This window comes from Papaver somniferum, chromosome 10 (genome assembly GCF_003573695.1).
Source record: "Papaver somniferum cultivar HN1 chromosome 10, ASM357369v1, whole genome shotgun sequence".
Taxonomy (NCBI): domain Eukaryota; kingdom Viridiplantae; phylum Streptophyta; class Magnoliopsida; order Ranunculales; family Papaveraceae; genus Papaver; species Papaver somniferum.
The window spans coordinates 60,322,352-60,341,835 of NC_039367.1; the positions used below are offsets into that span (position 1 = coordinate 60,322,352).

At 40.8% G+C, this 19,484-nt stretch overlaps 2 protein-coding genes across 2 annotated transcripts; both read right to left on the reverse strand.

Moving 5' to 3' along the window:
- Nucleotides 1-589: 589 nt before the first annotated feature.
- Nucleotides 590-2,216, reverse strand: LOC113317355 (F-box protein At1g61340-like). The gene is made up of 4 exons (XM_026565480.1): nt 1,921-2,216; nt 1,428-1,716; nt 1,255-1,329; nt 590-1,130 (listed from the first exon to the last, which is right to left on the reverse strand). The coding sequence occupies exons 2-4, from the start codon at nt 1,644-1,646 to the stop codon at nt 870-872; spliced, it is 555 nt and encodes a 184-aa protein (XP_026421265.1). The 5' UTR covers nt 1,647-1,716; nt 1,921-2,216; the 3' UTR covers nt 590-869.
- A 2,276-nt stretch (nt 2,217-4,492) lies between these two features.
- Nucleotides 4,493-6,197, reverse strand: LOC113319741 (putative pentatricopeptide repeat-containing protein At1g03510). The gene has a single exon (XM_026567987.1). The coding sequence runs from the start codon at nt 6,139-6,141 to the stop codon at nt 4,873-4,875; it is 1,269 nt and encodes a 422-aa protein (XP_026423772.1). The 5' UTR covers nt 6,142-6,197; the 3' UTR covers nt 4,493-4,872.
- Nucleotides 6,198-19,484: the final 13,287 nt, after the last annotated feature.

Below are 19,484 nucleotides of genomic sequence, written 5' to 3' on the forward strand. Positions count from 1 at the left end.
TTCCCATCTATACATGTAGTCACCAACCGGCAAATAAATGAACAGTATTATTTCTGTCGTCCTGTATAACTGAAGTGTTCAAACTAAGCAGGAGTATAAGTTGAATCAACAAGATCCAAAAATTTGATTCCACAAATCAGTAGTTGTGGTCAACCAATTTGTACACCATCGAGGTTACGCAATGAACATATGTTATTTTCATTGCAGATTCCTCTTTTATTGAAATCTTTACTGCACTAAGATGGAAGTTGGATAAGTAGTCAAGGATGAAGGAAACTTTAGTGGGAATAGGTTCTTCCATACATATGTACTGTCGCATTGACATCATCCATATACAAATAATCTTTAAGGATGTCATGGAGCACGTAATCTGCTCATCTCTGGTTCATATCCGAGTGTCTCAACACTTAATGTATTACACATTCACGGTGCTATTGACAATTGCACTATTAACCATCAACCAGGTTATTGGTTTGGTGAAACCAATTAGGCAGAGCCTCACAAGATGCCCACCGTCACACCATTCTGAAAAAGAGGTTGCCTCAAACACAGATCCAACTCCCATGGCAACAACAAGAAAATAGACAGATTAAAGCAAATGACGAACAAGTAAACTGCATTTTTCTTCATTAAGATCAAGTGTACAACAGATTGTTTCGCTCAGCTTACCAAAGCAGGACGAAAATGAAAACCGTTACTTACAGAAAGCTTCCAATTATTTGATACATTTCAATAGGGAAAGAAATATACCTTCAACGAAAAAAATTGAAGAATTTAACTTAAAACACATATTTCTATCATACACAGAGTTACTCCCACTACTTCTACCCGTATTCACTTTCTACAGAACGCTTAAGTTGTATGTTTTCTCAAACAACTGTCTCAACCAGCATTGCTCCGTTTCTAGACCATTCATCTTCTTCGGGTGAACGAAACAAGGCAACAGCAAGTCCGGCAAGCTTCTTCGCACTGATTCTAGACTTTGAAATCCTTTCCTGTCTTGGTGCATTTGGTGCTTCAATGCTTTCTAACTTATTTGATTCTTCTGACTCACTAAAAAAAGTCTTAGAACCAGTAGCTTTTGATGATGGGGTACTAAACGCAAAGTACCATTGTTTTGCAATCAGAGACTGAAAATGAACAGACAATCATAATACTTAGATACAGCCAGCAGAAATTAACAGCTAATAGCTTGACAAATCAATAAACCTAAATCTCAATTGGGATTTTCATTGATTCTGAAATTTAACTTACAGCATCTCTGATCTTGTTAGATACGTGGTAAAGTTGTTCTAAATCGGCATGGTCTACGCCGCACAATATTTTAACCTGGAAAAAACACAAACCAAGATTTAATAAAAACTCTGTAAAAATCTTCAAATTGAAACTTCAAAAAAAAAAGATTGTTTCCATTTATAGGTTCTTACCAAAACATCTTGTGGTATGGATTCAAGAAGTGATGTTTCTGTGTAAGATTCAGATACACATTGATTCTTCAATGGAGTCTCATATGTACAATCTGTAATGACCCTTTTCTTTGAGGGAACTACAGCTAAAAGCTCTCTTTCTGTTGAATCAGAGCTTGAAGAAGTTCTTAAGCCACCGACACACCTTGCTTGAAAACTGCGACTCTTACCCAACGCCATTTCTTCAAGCTTAATTAATAAATATCACGAGAGGAATAACTTAATACTGAAATTGAGTTTCTGATTCAATCTGCAATCAACAATTCAATTCTAATTAGTTAATTTGATTTTTAAGAAGAGACAAAAAACCCTAATAAGGAATTATACTGATGAAATGAAACTGACAAAGGAAAAAAAAAATGTTCCGAAAATCCGAGGATTACAAAACAACATCTGTAATCCATTTGAAGAAAATATTTGAGAAGAAATCAAAGAAGAGAAGTAGAAGTAATACCTGATAGACAAAGAAAATTTGAAAAAAATGAGATAAGAAACAGCCACAGAAATTTCTCCAGAATATACTGAGAATTCCTAAAGACCCTGAATGTTTTATTCGTGGAAAGAATATAAGATTTCCCCCTAAAATTTCTCTATTTTCACTCTATCTTAAGAATTATAATCCGATAATTTCTCCAAAACAATGGCCTTTCCCGCTTGTAAACAACAACTCAGCCTCTCAACTTCAAATGATAAAATCTTCGCCACTCAGAGTTTAAACCGTCAAACACGAGTCCAAGTTTTGAAAATGAAATTAAAACTAATTCCTATTTAAACCCCACTCGGCCACCCTCATCATAACCACCTTCTTCTTCTTCTTTTTACGCGTTTTTTTTTTCTTTACCAGGAAATTAAATTTAAATATTTAGATTTTCCACGTGGGAAGCATCAAGTGGTATTTATCCTCTTTTGTCATTCTAATGGGAACCCTACATGTGTCCCGTTTTATTTAAACCACTATTTCTAGCTGTTATAAGCAAAATAGCGTGTCGGGCACGTGAATTTTTAAAAACTCACTTTAGAATTGCGCTAACAAAACTCTTTCTTTAATTGGTCAGCTGTCAAAATAGTCAAACAAATACGGCGGTGTAAAACGAGACGTTTCTTCGAACCTAGCTGGATAAAAATGAAAATGAAAAATAGTGGCGGTGAGGTGTTTTTCACCCACGTTTAATATGACAGCTTATTTTCATATTTTACTTGCCTTTTTTAGATTTTCTAGGTGGACGAACTTTCTATGTGTGAACCTGGCCCTTAGCCGACCTGGGTCGGCAAGTTTGGAATAGCTTCACAAGGAAGTATTGAAGTGAAGAAATAGGATTATATTCCAAATCAATCTCAGCCGTTTATATTAGTTAAACCCTAATTAGATATTTTAACGAAAGTAATCATTTTTAATATGTTTCACTTTTCCATGAAAAATTACTAAGTGGGGTGCCGGCTACGAACGCGTGCGTCAGCATGTAGTGTAAATGAGTTGCCGAACTGGAGTTGGTCAACTACTTTGTATCTTTGAAGTCAAAGTGGAATGGTCAATATTTTCTTGGTTTGGTCAAATCCGGAAGGTTATGAAACTTCTCGATCATGATCTTGATCCGACGGTTAGTTTGATTCCTCGAGGTTAGAAGATACGAGTGAGTACGGTGGGCCTAGAAAGTAAAGGAAATGACAGAGAAGGTCACGTGTACGTAGTATCGAAGAAGGTTTACACTTTACATAGAAGAACTGGAGATACTCTGTGGTTGTGTTTAATTGATCATGTGTTGGAATCAGTGGATTAGCACTAATTATCATTGGATTCGAGAATTAGGATCATTATTTATTTAACTACTGATTTCAACGTTAATTAGTGCCGCAGTCAATAGTGGTAGATACTCATTCTGATGCTAAATTTAAGACATGACAGAATAATGTCTGCTGCTGATCCTATTGATGATCCATACGACACTAGTCAATTCGAGATCGCCCTCTTATTGAGCTTATGGTTATGGTGTATTTGGTAAGGTTTCCGCCGAAACCACCGGGCGGTGCGGGAATGGGCCACAGTCGCCGCTCGATGTAGATATTTCACTCATACGTGCATATGATATAAGTATCTTGCAGACTCCAGTCCAGTGATTCAATGCTCATTACAACAATTATTACCCACGGAAACACTTCAGCGGTGTCTACGAGACCTGATCAGTGAGCACTGATCAAAGCGACCTCACAAGAAAATAAGCATTTAAAGAGTCACTTCCAACAGAGTTGTCCATTTCTTTGAAACAAAAACAGGGATGTCTGCTTTATTTATTTTTTGTCACTTTTGTAAAGCACTAGTTGCGTTCCCATTCAATTCGTTTAACCTCATATCCACACTAGCAAAATTGCGAAACCCGTTACCGCCTTACCGGCTAGTACACGGTTTTCGCATAGGATTTGCCATTTCTAAATTGTATGCACCTGATGGGGAGGAGTTTGGGAGATTTTCTTGAACCACGAGTGGTGGCTACAAGCCTACAATGTTATTCCAAACTGATAAGTGAAATGAACCAAGAACTTGTATGACATCAATGCAGACACATTGTCTGTAATTTGGGCTTTTTATATTTTGTGTTCATTATCTCATTATATCCTTGGTATCAATAGATTTTAGTATAAATACTTTCTGAACAATAATTGAAGCATGAAGATATAATATCCGCCATTATAGGGCTAGCATCTTCCATTGTTTACAACAATCATTTCTCCCCTCAATTATAAGTTTACTTCTTTTTAGGTGCCAATTAAAAAAGAAAAACACTTGGATAAGATTAAGAAGATAAGAACACCACTTTAGGTGCTTAAACAAGTATATATAGGTGTTAATCAAGTATAATTGAACTGCCTCCCTTCTAGTAGATGCAACAGAAATCAACCTTATTCGCATCAAACTTAAAGAATGTTTTAGTAATTTAATACAGAACAGATTAATTGAAAAGAATGATTTAACTGTGTATCTGTTAGTATGATATCTACATAGAAGAAGAATTACCAACTATGCATGGATGGAGGATTTTTTGATGATCCATGGATTACATACAAGGTTGTCACGGATGACAAAAGAATAAACCAATGTTGCCACAGTGCCACCATGTGAAACAAATAAATAAATGCAATGCTCATACTTGCCTGCACATCCGGAAAACAGAAGACCATGCATGTTCAAACTTGTGGTCAAGTTGGGAATCGATATGACGCGAGGATTTACATCTACATGAAACTGAACCAACGTACTTATAAGCATAATTAGGCCATGCATATTCTTTGGTCAACCCCTGCGCGCCCGTAATATTGTTAGTTCTAGCAGAGTTGCATTTGTTTTCTAGAGATGGCTACTTGGTAACTTGGGTGTCAGACAGATTCAACTGTTGAATCTCGATTCTAGGTTTCACGTATCAATCCAGCTACTCCCAGGTGATGACTTTACAGCTCTCCCTTTCATATCTCTCCTAACTCTCTCTGCTTCATCTAATCTCCCTGCACCAGAATAAACGCTAGCCAACAACACATAATTTCCGGCATTTTCAGGTTCTATATCAAACAAAACTTTCCCAGCAATCTCTGCTAATTCAACTTCACCATAATTCCTACAAGCCCCAAGTAAAGCTCCCCAGGCTTTTACATTTTCCCTTGCTGGCATCTCTCTAATAACTTGATAAGCTTCATATAACTTTCCTGCACGGCTTAAAACGTCGACCAAACACGCATAGTGTTTACTTCCCGGAACCAAACCGTAATCGTTCCTCATTTTCGAAACATATTTCTTTGCTTCATCAGCCAAACCTGAATGACTGCATGCCTTCAAAACCCCAAGAAAAGTGATCCCATCAGGTCGAACTTTCGCTAACTCCATTTGTTCAAACATCTCTAAGGCTTTCTCAGCTTCGCCATGTAATGCATAAGCTGATATCATACTGCTCCATGCAACTACATCTCTTCCATGCATTCTATCAAAAACATAACGTGAACCCAAGGGATACCCGCATCGCCCATAAGCTTCTACGAGGTTAGAACTCAAATGGGTATCAGAATCAATCAAAATCCGGATTGAATATCCATGAATTTCTCTCACAAGATTCAATGATGTCAAACCTACACATGCTGATAAAAGAGCAAGCACTGTAATTAAACTTGGTTTGACATTACAGTTTTGCATGCGTCTATAAAAATCTAATGCTTTGAAAGACCCATCGTTCTGTTCAGACAAGGCAGCCATGATTGAATTGAAAGAAGACGGATTAGGTTCAACATCCATCAAATCCAACATTTTGATAGCAGTTGAAAGATTACCAGAGCGACAGTAAAGAGAAATCATCGAATTCCACATAACCACATTTCTTTGAGGACTTTCATCGAACACTTGACGGGCGGAAGAGATTGATACACATTTACCATACATGTCAATTATGGCACACGCAACAAAGGGATTGAAGATCAGAGACAACTTGGTGGTGTAAGCATGGATTGATTTACCAAAAAATGATAAGTTAAGAGCTGTACAGGATTTGAGAGCAAGCGGGAAGACAAATGGGTCTAGAGATAAGTCAGGGTCTGAGTGCATACGAGTAAAGAAAGTTAAAGCTTTTTCATGACGAGCTTGATTTACGTGAGCAGCCAATAGCTTAGTGCAGGATAATAGTCGCTGATAATTAGTCATCTTACTGTTTTCCTTCAATATGGACAAGCCACTTACTTCCGGCAATTTTTATTTTGTTGCTTTAGTAGCCTCAGGGGCTGCTGGAAATAATTTGGGCCTGCTAACGATGTCTCTTTTTTTTTAAGGTCTGCTAAGTTTGCTAACGATTAGAAGACGATGGAGGATTAGTCATGCTATCCTAACATTTTGGACGTCGTTTTTTTTTTTTTTGAATAAAACATAAATGGTAGCGGAATTGAAGCTATTACTTTGGAATATGCTCCTCCTACATAGCTCCACATGCACATAAAAAAATGAGTGATTTCCAAAATACCAATGCTCACTATCTACCAATCATAATTTCCGAAATACCCAAACTTCGCCAGCTGATTTTCAAAATAGTAGATGGTGATATTATATATACGGAATATGATCATTTTCCGTAGATATAGAGAGCTCGAAAAGATGAACACATCTCTAAGATATTGGCGTCAAATCCTTTGCTGTTTAGGTTTTATTCAAAAAAATGGCATCCACGATAGTGTAAGAATTGTCGTGTGCGTCAATCCTCCCACTTAGAAGACAAAGTTATTCTTTTCCAAAGAAAATTTGTGTTTTCGGTTTTATCTACAATCGGCAGTGGTCGATTTGAATTACCTCCACATTAAGGTTGACATGTTTCGTTAACCCCGGTTGATTATTGCATGTAACTATAACCCCCAAATGTCAATGTGTTAAAAAAACGATTATCGATTGTGGATGAGTATGTTGTATATCTTTAATCGACAATCCGATACCATATTCAGTTTTAAATTGGATACGAAATCATAAATATACTCAGATTAAGTATTAAATATCATACTATTATGTAGAAATCAAAAGTGTGAATACTCAGCTAGAAATTAGATATAAAATCATATCAAATTCTCTGATAGAGTATGATATACTTGAGATTGGGTACAAAAACATACTCAGTTTGGGATTAGACACAAAATCATACTCATTTTCAAGTCCATATTCAATTTTGACATTGGGTATCAAATCATACCCATTCTCGGATTGAGCATGGAACAAACCTTTTCTTAAATTTTTTTTTACACCAATTGGTATGTATTCCTATTTTATCTAACCAATTATTAAATCTGTTAGAGAATTGCTCGGTTACACCCACTGAGCGTTGGTATGTCAAGTTTATTTCTAAAACCCGGAGTCGCTAGAGTCGATCATTAAAGTCAAATTCGTTAGGTTAGACTAATAAAATAGAAATATTGAAACATGCTTTGGTTACTCATGAAGACTGCATACGTGTCGAAGACAACAAAGACATTATTCTTCACTTGAGGCTAGTAACTATAGACTTGGCTTGTTCTGTTTTTATCTTTTGTTCATTCAATTTTTTATTTATTGAATATATAACATGTGAAGTTAAGTTTATCACAATGACTTTAGTACTGGTGACTTGGTTTATATAACTTAAGTATATAGAGTTATGACATATAGTTTATCTATGAACTTCATGTTCTCGGCACTGCACTAGTTGGTAACTTGTTATTATTCAACTTCCAGATGAATCCAAACCTTTGAGATTATGTTTGAAAGTAATTTCAGAAATGTAGTTTAAAGAAGTAGACTTGCAAAATAAAATAAAATCTGTAGTCGAAAAGAGGGTCAGGATCATTCCAAATTATGCCTGACTTGTGTTTACATTTTTGATATGTTTGTTATCTTCGGGTTTTCTGTAGACATCGAGATGTACACGAGTTAGATAGGGAATGTTCATAAGTGTCGACATGATGTTTGAACTTGTGATAAACTTTAATATCTTATTGTTCAAGTGAGTATACTCCTTAAACACTCAATGCAGGACCCTGGAAACCGATTCTCTAATACCTAATTTTGGTATCGAATTATATGCTTATTAAATCTCATAGGTTTGCATATCTTTAGTTGCCATATTAGTCAAGTACATGGATGTGTGCTAGCTAATCTTAGTTGTCATTCTATGAGAGAAAACTGTTTGTGAGTTGGAATTCAATTTTGTATTTGCTAATTTCGGAAATAAACATTTATAAAATATCTTAAGGATTTTCAAAATTTGTTAGATCTCATTTCCAAACAATCCTTGGTCACAACTCTATAAATAGGGAGTCATCTATTCAAAATTTGTAGTTTTTCAATCAGTTCCTGAAAAGGAGAGGGTACCCAAATATACCTCAAGCTAAAACTTTTCCTTCCTATAAGTCCTTTCTCCGAAAGTGATTGTCTATGGACTGAGTCGAGACAATACAACTAATCGGTTCACACTTCGTGTGATCGTCTATGGATACGAGATCGATACAATACAACAACGAAGTATGTTTACTTGATACAAAGGTTCACACTTAACCAAACACAATAGGATTGCTTATCAAGTAAATAGGAACTAACGTTTGTGTAATTTACTTTAATTTTAATAAACAATTATAATGCGGAAAATAAAAATAAATGACACAGCAAGATTTTGTTAACGAGGAAAACCGCAAATGCAGGAAAGCCCCGGGACCTTGTCCAGAATTGAATACTCTCAGAATTAAGCCGCTATACAAAATAAACCAACTTCATATAGTTGAGACCAAAAAACTAAACCTATAGTTCACCTAGTTCTGTCTGTATTCCCACGCCTCCAACTTATGAATAAGTCACGTACTTGGAATAATTCTTTTGGTTCGTATTCCAAACAGTAAAGGAACAACAAAACTGTTTGGTATCATCTCTCTTCAACCAAGTGATATGTGTCGGAAAAAGGCTCTTCTGTTTATCTTCATAAACTCCTTCGTATGGTTCTTAGATCTATCTTATGTTCAATTACCTAAAGTAATCATCAGATTTTGCAATCAATACCTTTAATCCCAAGGAACCATATTGATGCCGACCTACTCAACTATTCTGTCCGATCTACCACAAGGATAAACCGATTATAGTGAGATCCTCTTTTTACCAAAACAAGTATTGTACACACCAAAGATTTATATAACCAAGTTAGAAATCTTATATCTCTTCTTTGTCTTCAAATCTTCTTAGATCTTCAATGAACACCTGCACACAACTACTTGAATCTCTTGTGATCAATCACACACAGAACGGAGTCTGTTAACAATGGATCAAGATCGTCCTTAGCACTAACAACAGTCTAAAGATCCATGTCGAAACTTCGAACTAGTTTGAGTGAATCTTAAATCAGAAGAGAAGATTCTCAAGCATAAACAAACTAGGTGCAATCAAAGTTCAACCACCGTTAGTCAATCAAATCAATCGAAAACAAAAGATAAACCACAATTATCTAGTTTCCCACCAACGGTACTTGAAAAAGCGGGGGTCTAACAACACCACCCAATATTTCACTTAGCAATCTGTATGGACAAACTCCAATATACTTATTATGAGAATCAACTAGACAGTTAGACTCAATCAATAAAAAGATATATCAAAGAGTTTATATCTCAATCTCTCGATTTGATCTTTACTCAAGCAAATGGAAATCTGCGAGTCTTTATCAAAGAGAGATAACTTGGACGGTACCAAAGACCAATGTCCAAGGATCAATCAATATCAATCAACAACCAAAGGTTGGATTTCCAATCGATGATTTTTAACGCATAACCTGTATTATTTCAATTATATAAAAAAATATGATGCGGAAAAGAAATAACACAGACACCAGAATTTTTGTTAACGAGGAAACCGCAAATGCAGAAAAACCCCGGACCTAGTCCAGATTGAATACACACTGTATTAAGCCGCTACAGACACTAGCCTACTACAAGCTGTTGATGGTGGATTTTTATTTAAGGCTAAAATTGTAAAAGGCCAAAAAATTATGCGATGACATCCTGCAAAGGATATATCCACTGATAAGTGATGAATACTTCTCCACTTTACTAATTCATCCAGGTTGGAGCATGTAGCAACAATCTCTTATACCCTGTGAATTTATAGCGTTATCAATTAATACATGACTAGCCTTGTATTTCCTATTCCACGGAACTCTCATTATTAGTGCGACATGAAGACTGAGTGTTGCTCTCAGCAGAGTAACATGAATCTCCAAACGTTGATAATGAGGTATGCACGAAATACTTGTACATGCTACATCTCTCTGTGTGTTATACTAGCCCGATTAAACATATTTGAATCTGGAATGTCCATATCAGTCTCAGAAACAATCACGGCCACACAAGTCGGCCGCACGATTTAACCAGCCTAGACGATCCCCAGCAGGAGCAGGCTACTACATTAATGACCACCAGCAGGCCCACTTATGCCCTGGTCGGTCGAATACCTACCATGCCTCCCAACTACCACCGAACACCATCCTGAAGTTGGATGTCCAGACTGGTAGGAAGCAGCTTGGCGGAATCGTACAAACAAAGGCCGCCTATTGCAGTCTCAAGTTCATCACGTCCGTCCAACTTCACCGGCGTGGTTGGACGGCGTGGATCAGCCCAAAGCCGGTCGAACAAGCGCCGTGGTGTACACCGGCGGACCTTCTTCCTACCTGCATGACCGGCTCTTCCTTAACCTGGACAGATTGCAATATACGTTTGTCCGAAGTTGTGTCAGCGTGAAGAATTGAGGGTCGCAGAAAATTCTACTAAAGGTCCCAAATTGATCACGACCATCCCATTTCACCGGCATGATTGGATGGCTTAGATCGGACCCATAGCCACCAGGCAGGTATTGGCGCGTTCACCACCGGCCCAACGTGGGCCCCACATGGTCGGCCTCCCCAAAAGAGAAGCGTGGCTTTCCAATTTGTCCATCCAAAGCAACATGGACGTGAAACCCTAATTAGGGTTTGCGGCACGTCACATGTGTCGCAAATCAGTCTCAACCATCCATCTTCACAGGCATAGATGGAGGGTGTAGATGTAGATTCAAAGAGCCCAGAGCATGTCAACACAATCACCGTGGGCCCGCCTACATACATGACTGATCGGTCAAGACCAACTATGGTTGGTCATCTCGATTTGTGCGCCCAAACTAGGCATAGCCACGCCTTTTCAACTGCAAATCGATCTCGACCACTCAACTTTTACGGACAAATTGAGTGGCTTAGATCACATCTTCACGGGACAGTAAGGTACGGACGTGTACACTGGCCTGCCGACTGCACGTCTGACTGATCGTCCAAGACCGACCATGGTTGGTCGTCTCGAAACGCGCGCCGAAGTAGGCACGACATGCGGTCTTCAATTCCTTTGCGGCATGGGATTTCTGTCGCAAATCAATCTCAGACGCTCCTCTTTGCGAGACAAATTGAGTGGCTTAGATCGCATCTCCATGGGACAGTGAGGTACAGACACCTATACCAGCATATCGTCTACATACATGCCCAATCGGCCCTGCCAAAAACGTGTCCCATGCTTGGATTCAACCAAGCTAAAGGTTGGTGTTCGAGCACCTCCTAAACCCTAATCCGACGGTCGCAGATGTGGGTCGCAAGCAATCTCGTCCGTCCAACTTCACCAGCTTGGACGGACAACCTAAGACAGGAGTTAGGAGACCAGTGAGGCATCACCACAATCACCGTTCACAACTCTTCCACACAAAGTGATCGGCCAAGTCAGGACTTACATGTACAACCTCCAAACGATCACTCGAAGATGGCTGGACGTGATGCTATTTTAAGATGCTTAATCCGCGGCTTACTCTGTTAAGCCTTAAAACAGCGATGCTTCACACATGCTGAATATATTCGATGCATTACCTGCATAAAATACACATGATACTTCACAAGTATCGACTTCCTAAATAACTTAGTTATTTAATCTAGCGTCACATGCTACTTTTTTTGGGTTCCACGATCCACACATTCGAGACATCAAACATGTCACAAACTGGGGGATACTTACTGGGGTATTGGTCTAGTGGTTTACAGCGTGCAGCGCACAACGCGCCATCACAAGAACGTGTCAGGAAGACATGGACGGTTAGTGATGATGGGAGAAGTGGGCAAGACTGATCGTGTGACACTAACACACGCAACTCCATTACTCTACTTTCTCCACTTCTCATGAGAGACGTGGGTTAAGATCAATGAATTGTATAAATAGGTTCTCCTCCCTATTTTCAAGACAGAACAAGACAACAGAAACCAAGTGTTGATACAGCCGTATCCAAACACCAGAACTGATAGCTTACATTATGCAAGCCAGTTCAGCTTTCTGATACAAGTCATACACAGCCAACACCTCCACAATCTCCACACCTTCTTCGCTTCCCTCCCTAAGATCAACCCCATCTCCTTCACTTTGTGATCGAAGCAAGTCTGGAACGACCATTTCTTGGTTTAGGCCGGAGTTATACAGATTGATTTCTCGAATCACAAGCACTCCTGTGCAGTGCATTTGTTTAGAGTTTAGATTCATTTCTCATCCACACACCCTAAATTACCAAAACCAGCAGAAATAGTTTTCACCCATAAACAATTGGCGACCACATTGGGAGGTTAATCTCTCGGTTGTAAAGTCAATTTCTTCAATACCATTCGATCGGTTTCAAGATGGTTGGTCTTAGGACCGCCTCAACGGCCTCAAATCCTGGTGATTCCTCCAACGGAGATACCCCTCCTCTCAACGGCGTACCTGATGGTATAATCAGGAGACTTCCAACGTTGAGTGAACTAGCACGGGTACAAGAGATTCATACGAAGAACATGGAGCTAATCAAGGAAGCGATAAATGACATACTTGTTCTCCTCATCAAGATCATATCAGAGATGAGCGTTCCAGAGACTTCTACACCGGGGACTGGTCCCCCTCAAATCAACGGCTTTACTACGAACCAGAGACCAGTGTATCAGGAAGCGACATCTCCAGTGGAAAGTTTGTGTGAACTTTTACACCTCTCGAAGAATCAGCGGACGGAGACGTTTGCTGCAATTAACCAGATAGCCCTGGACGTACACCTGGCTCCTTCACGTCCAGAAGTCTTAAACGCATCGGAAACATCTGTAAATAATGTCACATTTACAGAGGATGACATGATGGCGGAGGAAGGTCACAACCGGGCCCTGCATGTTACCGCACGCATCAAGGGTTCAGAGTTCAGGAGGGCCCTCATCAACACAGGAGCATCTTCGAATGTGATTACTCTCAAGACTCTCAGGGCAGCCAAGGTTCGCCCATGAAAGATCGTACGACAGACTACCACAATGATAGACTTTGAAGGAAACCATACCATCACATGCAGGTATGTCAATCTGAATTTATCAGTAGGTCCCATTCAGTCAAAAGTGAAATTTCAAGTCATAGAGAAGGAGCCGGACTATCATATGATACTAGGGAGACCGTGGCTTCATGACAATAGGGTCGTCTCTTCAATGTATCACCAGTGCTTCAAGACCATGCTGAATAAGGAAGTCATCCGTATTCCTGCATCATTGTCTCCTTACGCACCAATATGCGGAGTGAAACTGTTCGAGCCAAGGGAAACTCCGCGGGAAGGGTCAGACAAAGTCCTGTGCACTCCACTCCCCACGTGGGCGTCAATCCAGGAGGAAGACTGTCTTGCATCATTGAGGGATATCCATCACGACGCACCTTTGCTGACCAGGCACTCTTCTTTATCCGGTGAAACCGCAACCCACGTCCACACCAAGAGGGAACGAGCTTTCGAGGAAAGCCGTGATCAAAAGGGGAAAACAATATACCGACGCCGCTGTTAGCAATTAGCAGGGGAGATTGTTACCCAGTCTCTCCGCCCAGATGAATGCTTCAAGAATGACGGTCCACAAGAGGAGGTATTGGACGCTCCGCGACAGCTACAAGATGGCACCAACTCCACAACTGGCGATCTCGAGAATGTTAACATCGAGAATGAAGAATCTCCCAGGCATGTCTCTATCAGTTCGAATTTGTCCACAAACGAACGCGCGAGTCTTGTCCAACTTCTCAAGGAGTATCAAGATGTATTTGCCTGGATATATGGGGAAATGCCTGGTCTGGATGAAAAATTGGTCACCCGTCATCTACATGTCATACCTGGATCCAAGCCGATCAAACAGTCCCCGAGGCAATTCAGACACGAAGTGGAAGAGCGAGCAAATCAAAAATGAAATTCAGAAGTTGCTAGCTGTCGGCTTCATCAAACCTATTCATCATCCGACCTGGTTAGCTAACGTGGTACCAGTAAAGAAGAAAAACGGACAGATTCGGTGCTGCGTAGATTTCAGAGAGTTGAACAAGTGTTGCCCCAAGGACGATTTTCCTCTGCCCAACATAGACATGTTAGTGGACGCCACTAGTGGACACGACATGTTCTCCTTCATGGATGGTTACAGCGGCTACAATCAGATAAGGATGTATGAACACGATGCAAGTAAGACAGCCTTCCGAACCCCCCTTGGAAATATGGACACGACATGTTCTTCTTCTACTATTATACCGATGCAAGTATGGACACGACATGTTCTTCTTCTACTATACCGTTATGCCATTCGGTTTAAAGAACGCCGGTGCAACATATCAACGTGCTATGACGGCAATCTTCCACGACATGATGCATAAACAAGTAGAAGACTACGTAGATGATATTATGGTCAAGTCAAGAGCTCGAGCAGACCACACCGGAGTCTTACACAAGTGTTCGAGAGGTGTCGAGAATACAAATTGAAGATGAACCCTTTGAAATGCGCTTTTGGTGTCTCTTCAGGAAAATTTCTATGATTCCAAGTAACTGCAGAAGGGATTAAGGTAGACCCGTCCAAGACTCAAGCCATCCTCACGATGCCGCCACCACGAACTGTGAAGGAACTCCAAAGCTTCATGGGCAAGGTGAACTACATTCGACGTTTTATACCTGGCCTGGCCCAGCTTGTTGCCTCATTCACCCCCTTTCTGAAAAAGGGAGCAAGCTTCGTTTGGACCGCAACTCAACAGGAAGCGTTCCGAAAGATTCAACGAATACTGTCATCTCCAGCCATCATGAAGTCTCCCGTCCAAGGGAAGCCGCTTTGTCTCTACATCGCCTTCAGTGACACCACCGTCGGGGCCTTACTTGCTCAATAAGACGATGAGGGAATCGAACTTCCCATATACTACTTCAGTCGAATATTAAGAGATGCTGAACTTAGATATCCCAAGGCGGAGAAAGCATGTTTAGCTATATTCCATTCCATTCAGAAGTTCAGACATTACCTGTTGTCCAACAAGGTGGTACTCATATCTAAATCTGACCCTGCGAAGTTCTTACTTTCAAAACCGTCATGATGGGAAGGACGGCCAAGTGGCTTCTCCAAATGTCAGAGTTAGACATAATGTGTGCATCACCGAGAGCTATCAAGGGGAAAGCAGTCGCAGACTTACTAGCAGCATTCCCTGGGGAAGGCACTACGGGACTACACGAGGATCTTCCTGGAGAATTTCCAGACATCTCCGTTGTGGAGGAATAAGTGTGGCTATTGTATTTTGACGGCTCCGCCACTCCTAGCAGTAACACCGGAGGGGCAGGCGTAGTCTTAGTATCTCCAACTGGGGAAGTATTATCGCACTCCTTCAAGATGGACTTCCAATGTACCAACAATTTAGCAGAGTATGAAGCCTTCCTCATAGGGCTGTCAATATCCAAGCAAGCAGGAGTCACGTGCCTGGAGATAAGAGGTGACTCCAAGCTACTAGTGAATCAGATGAATTGAGTATATGCATTGAAGGAAGTGACACTAGATCCATACCGATCAGAATCACAAAGATTACTAAACTACTTTGCTGATGCAACCATAACCCATGTTGGTCGCAGCAACAACAAACACGCCGATTGTCTAGCAATGCTGGCGTCTAAATTGAAGTTCGAAGGATTAGAAGAAACCCTGAAAGTAAAGAGGAGAACCGTATAATCAACATGACTATCACAATACAAAGACACCGAGATTTGCGATTGGCGAACTCTGATCATTCAGGAGCTCATTAGCTCACTTTCCCAAGTAAAGGTCAGTCTCAAAACCCTGCAAAACTTCTTCATGCTTCATGGTATGTTATATCATCGAAACTCGGAGGGTTCCCTATCAAGATGTCTGGGGGATGATGAAACACAGCTGCAGCTTAACCGCGTTCACAACGAAATTTGTGGACAATCACTGGTGGTAACGCTTTATCGACGACTTCAACGCCTGGGCTATTACTTTCCAGAGATAGAGACACAATCCCGACTACTTCAGAAGTCCTGCTCGAATTATCAAGCGCCATCACACTGATTGGAGGTTTTTAGTGTAAGCCACACTGGGGACTGCAGAGAGTCGTACGTTAGTTATCTCCGCGACGGGGAAACTCCTGCTAGCCAAAAGGATGTCGTCAAGATGAAGCAAAAGGCCAAACGGTTCGTGTTTCACGAAGGGATCCTCCATCGCAAGAGCTTCGGAGGTGATCTGTTGCGGTGCCTGGCTGGGGTAGAAATCCCGGTTATGCTGAAGGAAATGCACGAAGGAGAACATCAATGAAATAGGAAACTGTTTCTCCAGATACACGAGAAATACTATTGGCCGACCATGGAGGATGACGCAACCACTTTTGTTCAAAGCTGCCACAGATGCCAAATCCATGGGAACCTTGTTCACGCGCCTTCCACCCCTTTACACTCGATAAGCAGTCCATGGCCATTTTACAGTTGGGGACTGGACATTATTGGGAAAATCAATCCGCCATCATCGAAGCAGCACGAATATATCATAACCGCAACAGAATACTTCACTAAATGGGTGGAGGCCATTCCTCTGCGAGGAACTACAGGAGCAACAATTGCGGATTTCATTAAAGAGTATATCATTTTCCGTTTTGGTGTGCCTAAGCATATTATCACTGATAATGGTACCCCCTTCGTCAACAAACAGGTACGAGAGTTACTTGAAGAATATGGAATTAAGCAGGTCTTCTCCACTGTCTACTACCCTCAAGGAAACGGACAAGCTGAGAGTACCAACAAGACGTTGATCCGGATTATCAGTCGAACAGTACATGACAATCCAAGAGAATGGCACGACCAGTTACCAATAGCGCTATGGGCATACCGGACGTCACCCAGAAGCTCCATTGGAGTTTCTCCATACTCAGTTGTTTACGGTGTGGACGCAACTCTCCCAGCAGAGATCAAAATCCCATTAGCCAGGATTGCAGCAGCAACCGAGGTCCACTGGAACGAGGCTGAAGCATCTAACTCCAGAGTAGCTGAGTTAGACACTCTGGATTTCAGAAGAATCAAAGCAGAGGAACGTATTCAGGTGTACAGGAATAGAATTTCCAGGGCGTATAACAAAACTGTGAAACCACGTATTTTCAAAGTTGGATATTTGGTCTTGAAGACGGCCAAGCACATCCAGCAAGACATGTCTGCACCAAAATTCTCACTGACATGGGAAGGTCCTTATACAATCACTAAGGCTTACAGTACCGGCTACTACAAGATCATCAAGGTGAACGGGGGCAAGTTAGAAGCAGTCATCAACAGAAAATGGCTCAAGGCATATCATGCTTGATCATTGTCCGCTTCTGTCTCATGACACAACAATACAGGCATTTATTTTCATTACACGTTCGAATTATCAATTTTGCATTAATGAAAAAACCCATTTTCACCAATCAAAAACCAATGCAATCTATTTCACAAAGATGTTCAGAAATCTTCTTGACATGAACGTCATTAACAATAAGACAATACAGCTGAATGCGGCTTAGAAGAGGCCATCCAGCAGGTTATAGTTCCTTGAGAGCATCATCTTTAACCTAGATTGATATCTCTCTGTCCTATTCTTCAAGTTATGTACTACCTGCTCCACCTTCTCCGATTCAGCGGCCAGATCCTTTTCTTCTTCCAAGATAGCCTTCGCAGCAACAACTACGTTCGCAAGAATGCCGACTCGATGAACCTTGATGAAGTCAAGACGGAGCCGTAAACAACCCACATTGAATCCCATCGATTCACATGTAGACACCATTTTCTCGCACTCTTCAAATTTTGATTCGGCAACGTTACGGATGGAGATACCTTCCATCTCGACAATCAGGGGAAGAAGGAAGTTCACCATAGTAACCAAAGCAGATGCACATTGTTGAACTACATTCCTGGTCGTAATATGGCCATACCTCTTCCATACTTTTGTGTATAAAGGAACAAACTCCTTCCGCACCAAGAATCCGCCGATGGTTCGATAGCTGGAAGACAGACATTTCATGTGAATATCGAATGGAAGACCTGTGTTGGGATATTCGTAAGACGAGATACCTAAATCTGCATCATCGAGGTCAGCAGGGGTGGTTGTGTTTGAATTTGAAGGAAGAGGACTGGTCAAATCATCATCATCGACCACTGTCACGCATGGGCGTCTCTGAAAAAGGGGGGAGAACGGACTGGTACGACCTTCCGTCGAGCACGAACAGGAGAGTCATCGCAAAGCTGTTCATCTTGAACCTCAGATAGGCGTGCGCGTTTAACAGAAGATCCTGGGTAATACGAATAAAATGATCTGTTGTTGTTCGACATGTTGAAGAGATAGAGTTTCTGCAAGAAAAGCCTATCAATAAATGGCGGTTTTAAACCCCGGATACATGTTGAAGAAAGCCCTAAGAAATACCGAATCAGCTACAGCAGAGCTTATCCTGAGGTCTCAATGCCGACCAAGTCGTTCTTTTCTCCCAAACCCTAGTTTGACCAGCTCCACCTGGCGATGTTTGTGCGGTAAATATGTATTTACTCTAGCTTGGTCATTTTAGTATAAAAATTTGTCACCATCTCGTGCCTACCCCACAATAGTGTAACCATTATGTGCTAGGCAGGGTACTTAATGTTGATGGTGGATTTTCATTTAAGGCTAAAATTGTAAAAAGCCAAAAAATTATGCGATGACATCCTGCAAAGGATAGAGCCGCTGATAAGTGATGAATACTTCTCCACTTTACTAATTCATCCAGGTTGGAGCATGTAGCAACAACCACTTATACCCTGTGAATTTATAGCGTTATCAATTAATACATGACTAGCCTTGTATTTCATGTTCCGCTGAACTCTCATTATTAGTGCGGCATGACGACTGAAAGTTGCTCTCAGCAGAGTAACATGAATCTCCAAACGTTGATAATGAGGTATCCACGAAATACTCGTACAGGCTACATCTCTCGGTGTGTTATACTAGTCCGATTAAACATATTTGAATCTGGACTGTCCATATCAGTCTCAAAAATAATCACGGCCACACAAGTCGGCCGCACGATTTAACCAGCCTAGACGATCCTCAGCAAGAGCAGGCTACTACATTAATGACCAGCAGTAGGCCCACTTATGCCCTGGTCGGTCGAATACCTACCATGCCTCCCAAACTACCACCGAACACCAGCCTGAAG

Excerpts from the sequence above, each read along its gene's own strand:
- LOC113319741 (XM_026567987.1), bottom strand. The coding sequence starts at position 6,141 with ATGACTAATTATCAGCGACTATTATCCTGCACTAAGCTATTGGCTGCT.
- LOC113317355 (XM_026565480.1), bottom strand. The coding sequence starts at position 1,646 with ATGGCGTTGGGTAAGAGTCGCAGTTTTCAAGCAAGGTGTGTCGGTGGC. Across the intron at positions 1,330-1,427 it reads CCATACCACAAGATGTTTTG|GTTAAAATATTGTGCGGCGT; the intron begins GTAAGAACCTAT and ends TGTTTTTTCCAG. Across the intron at positions 1,131-1,254 it reads CTAACAAGATCAGAGATGCT|TCTCTGATTGCAAAACAATG; the intron begins GTAAGTTAAATT and ends GTTCATTTTCAG.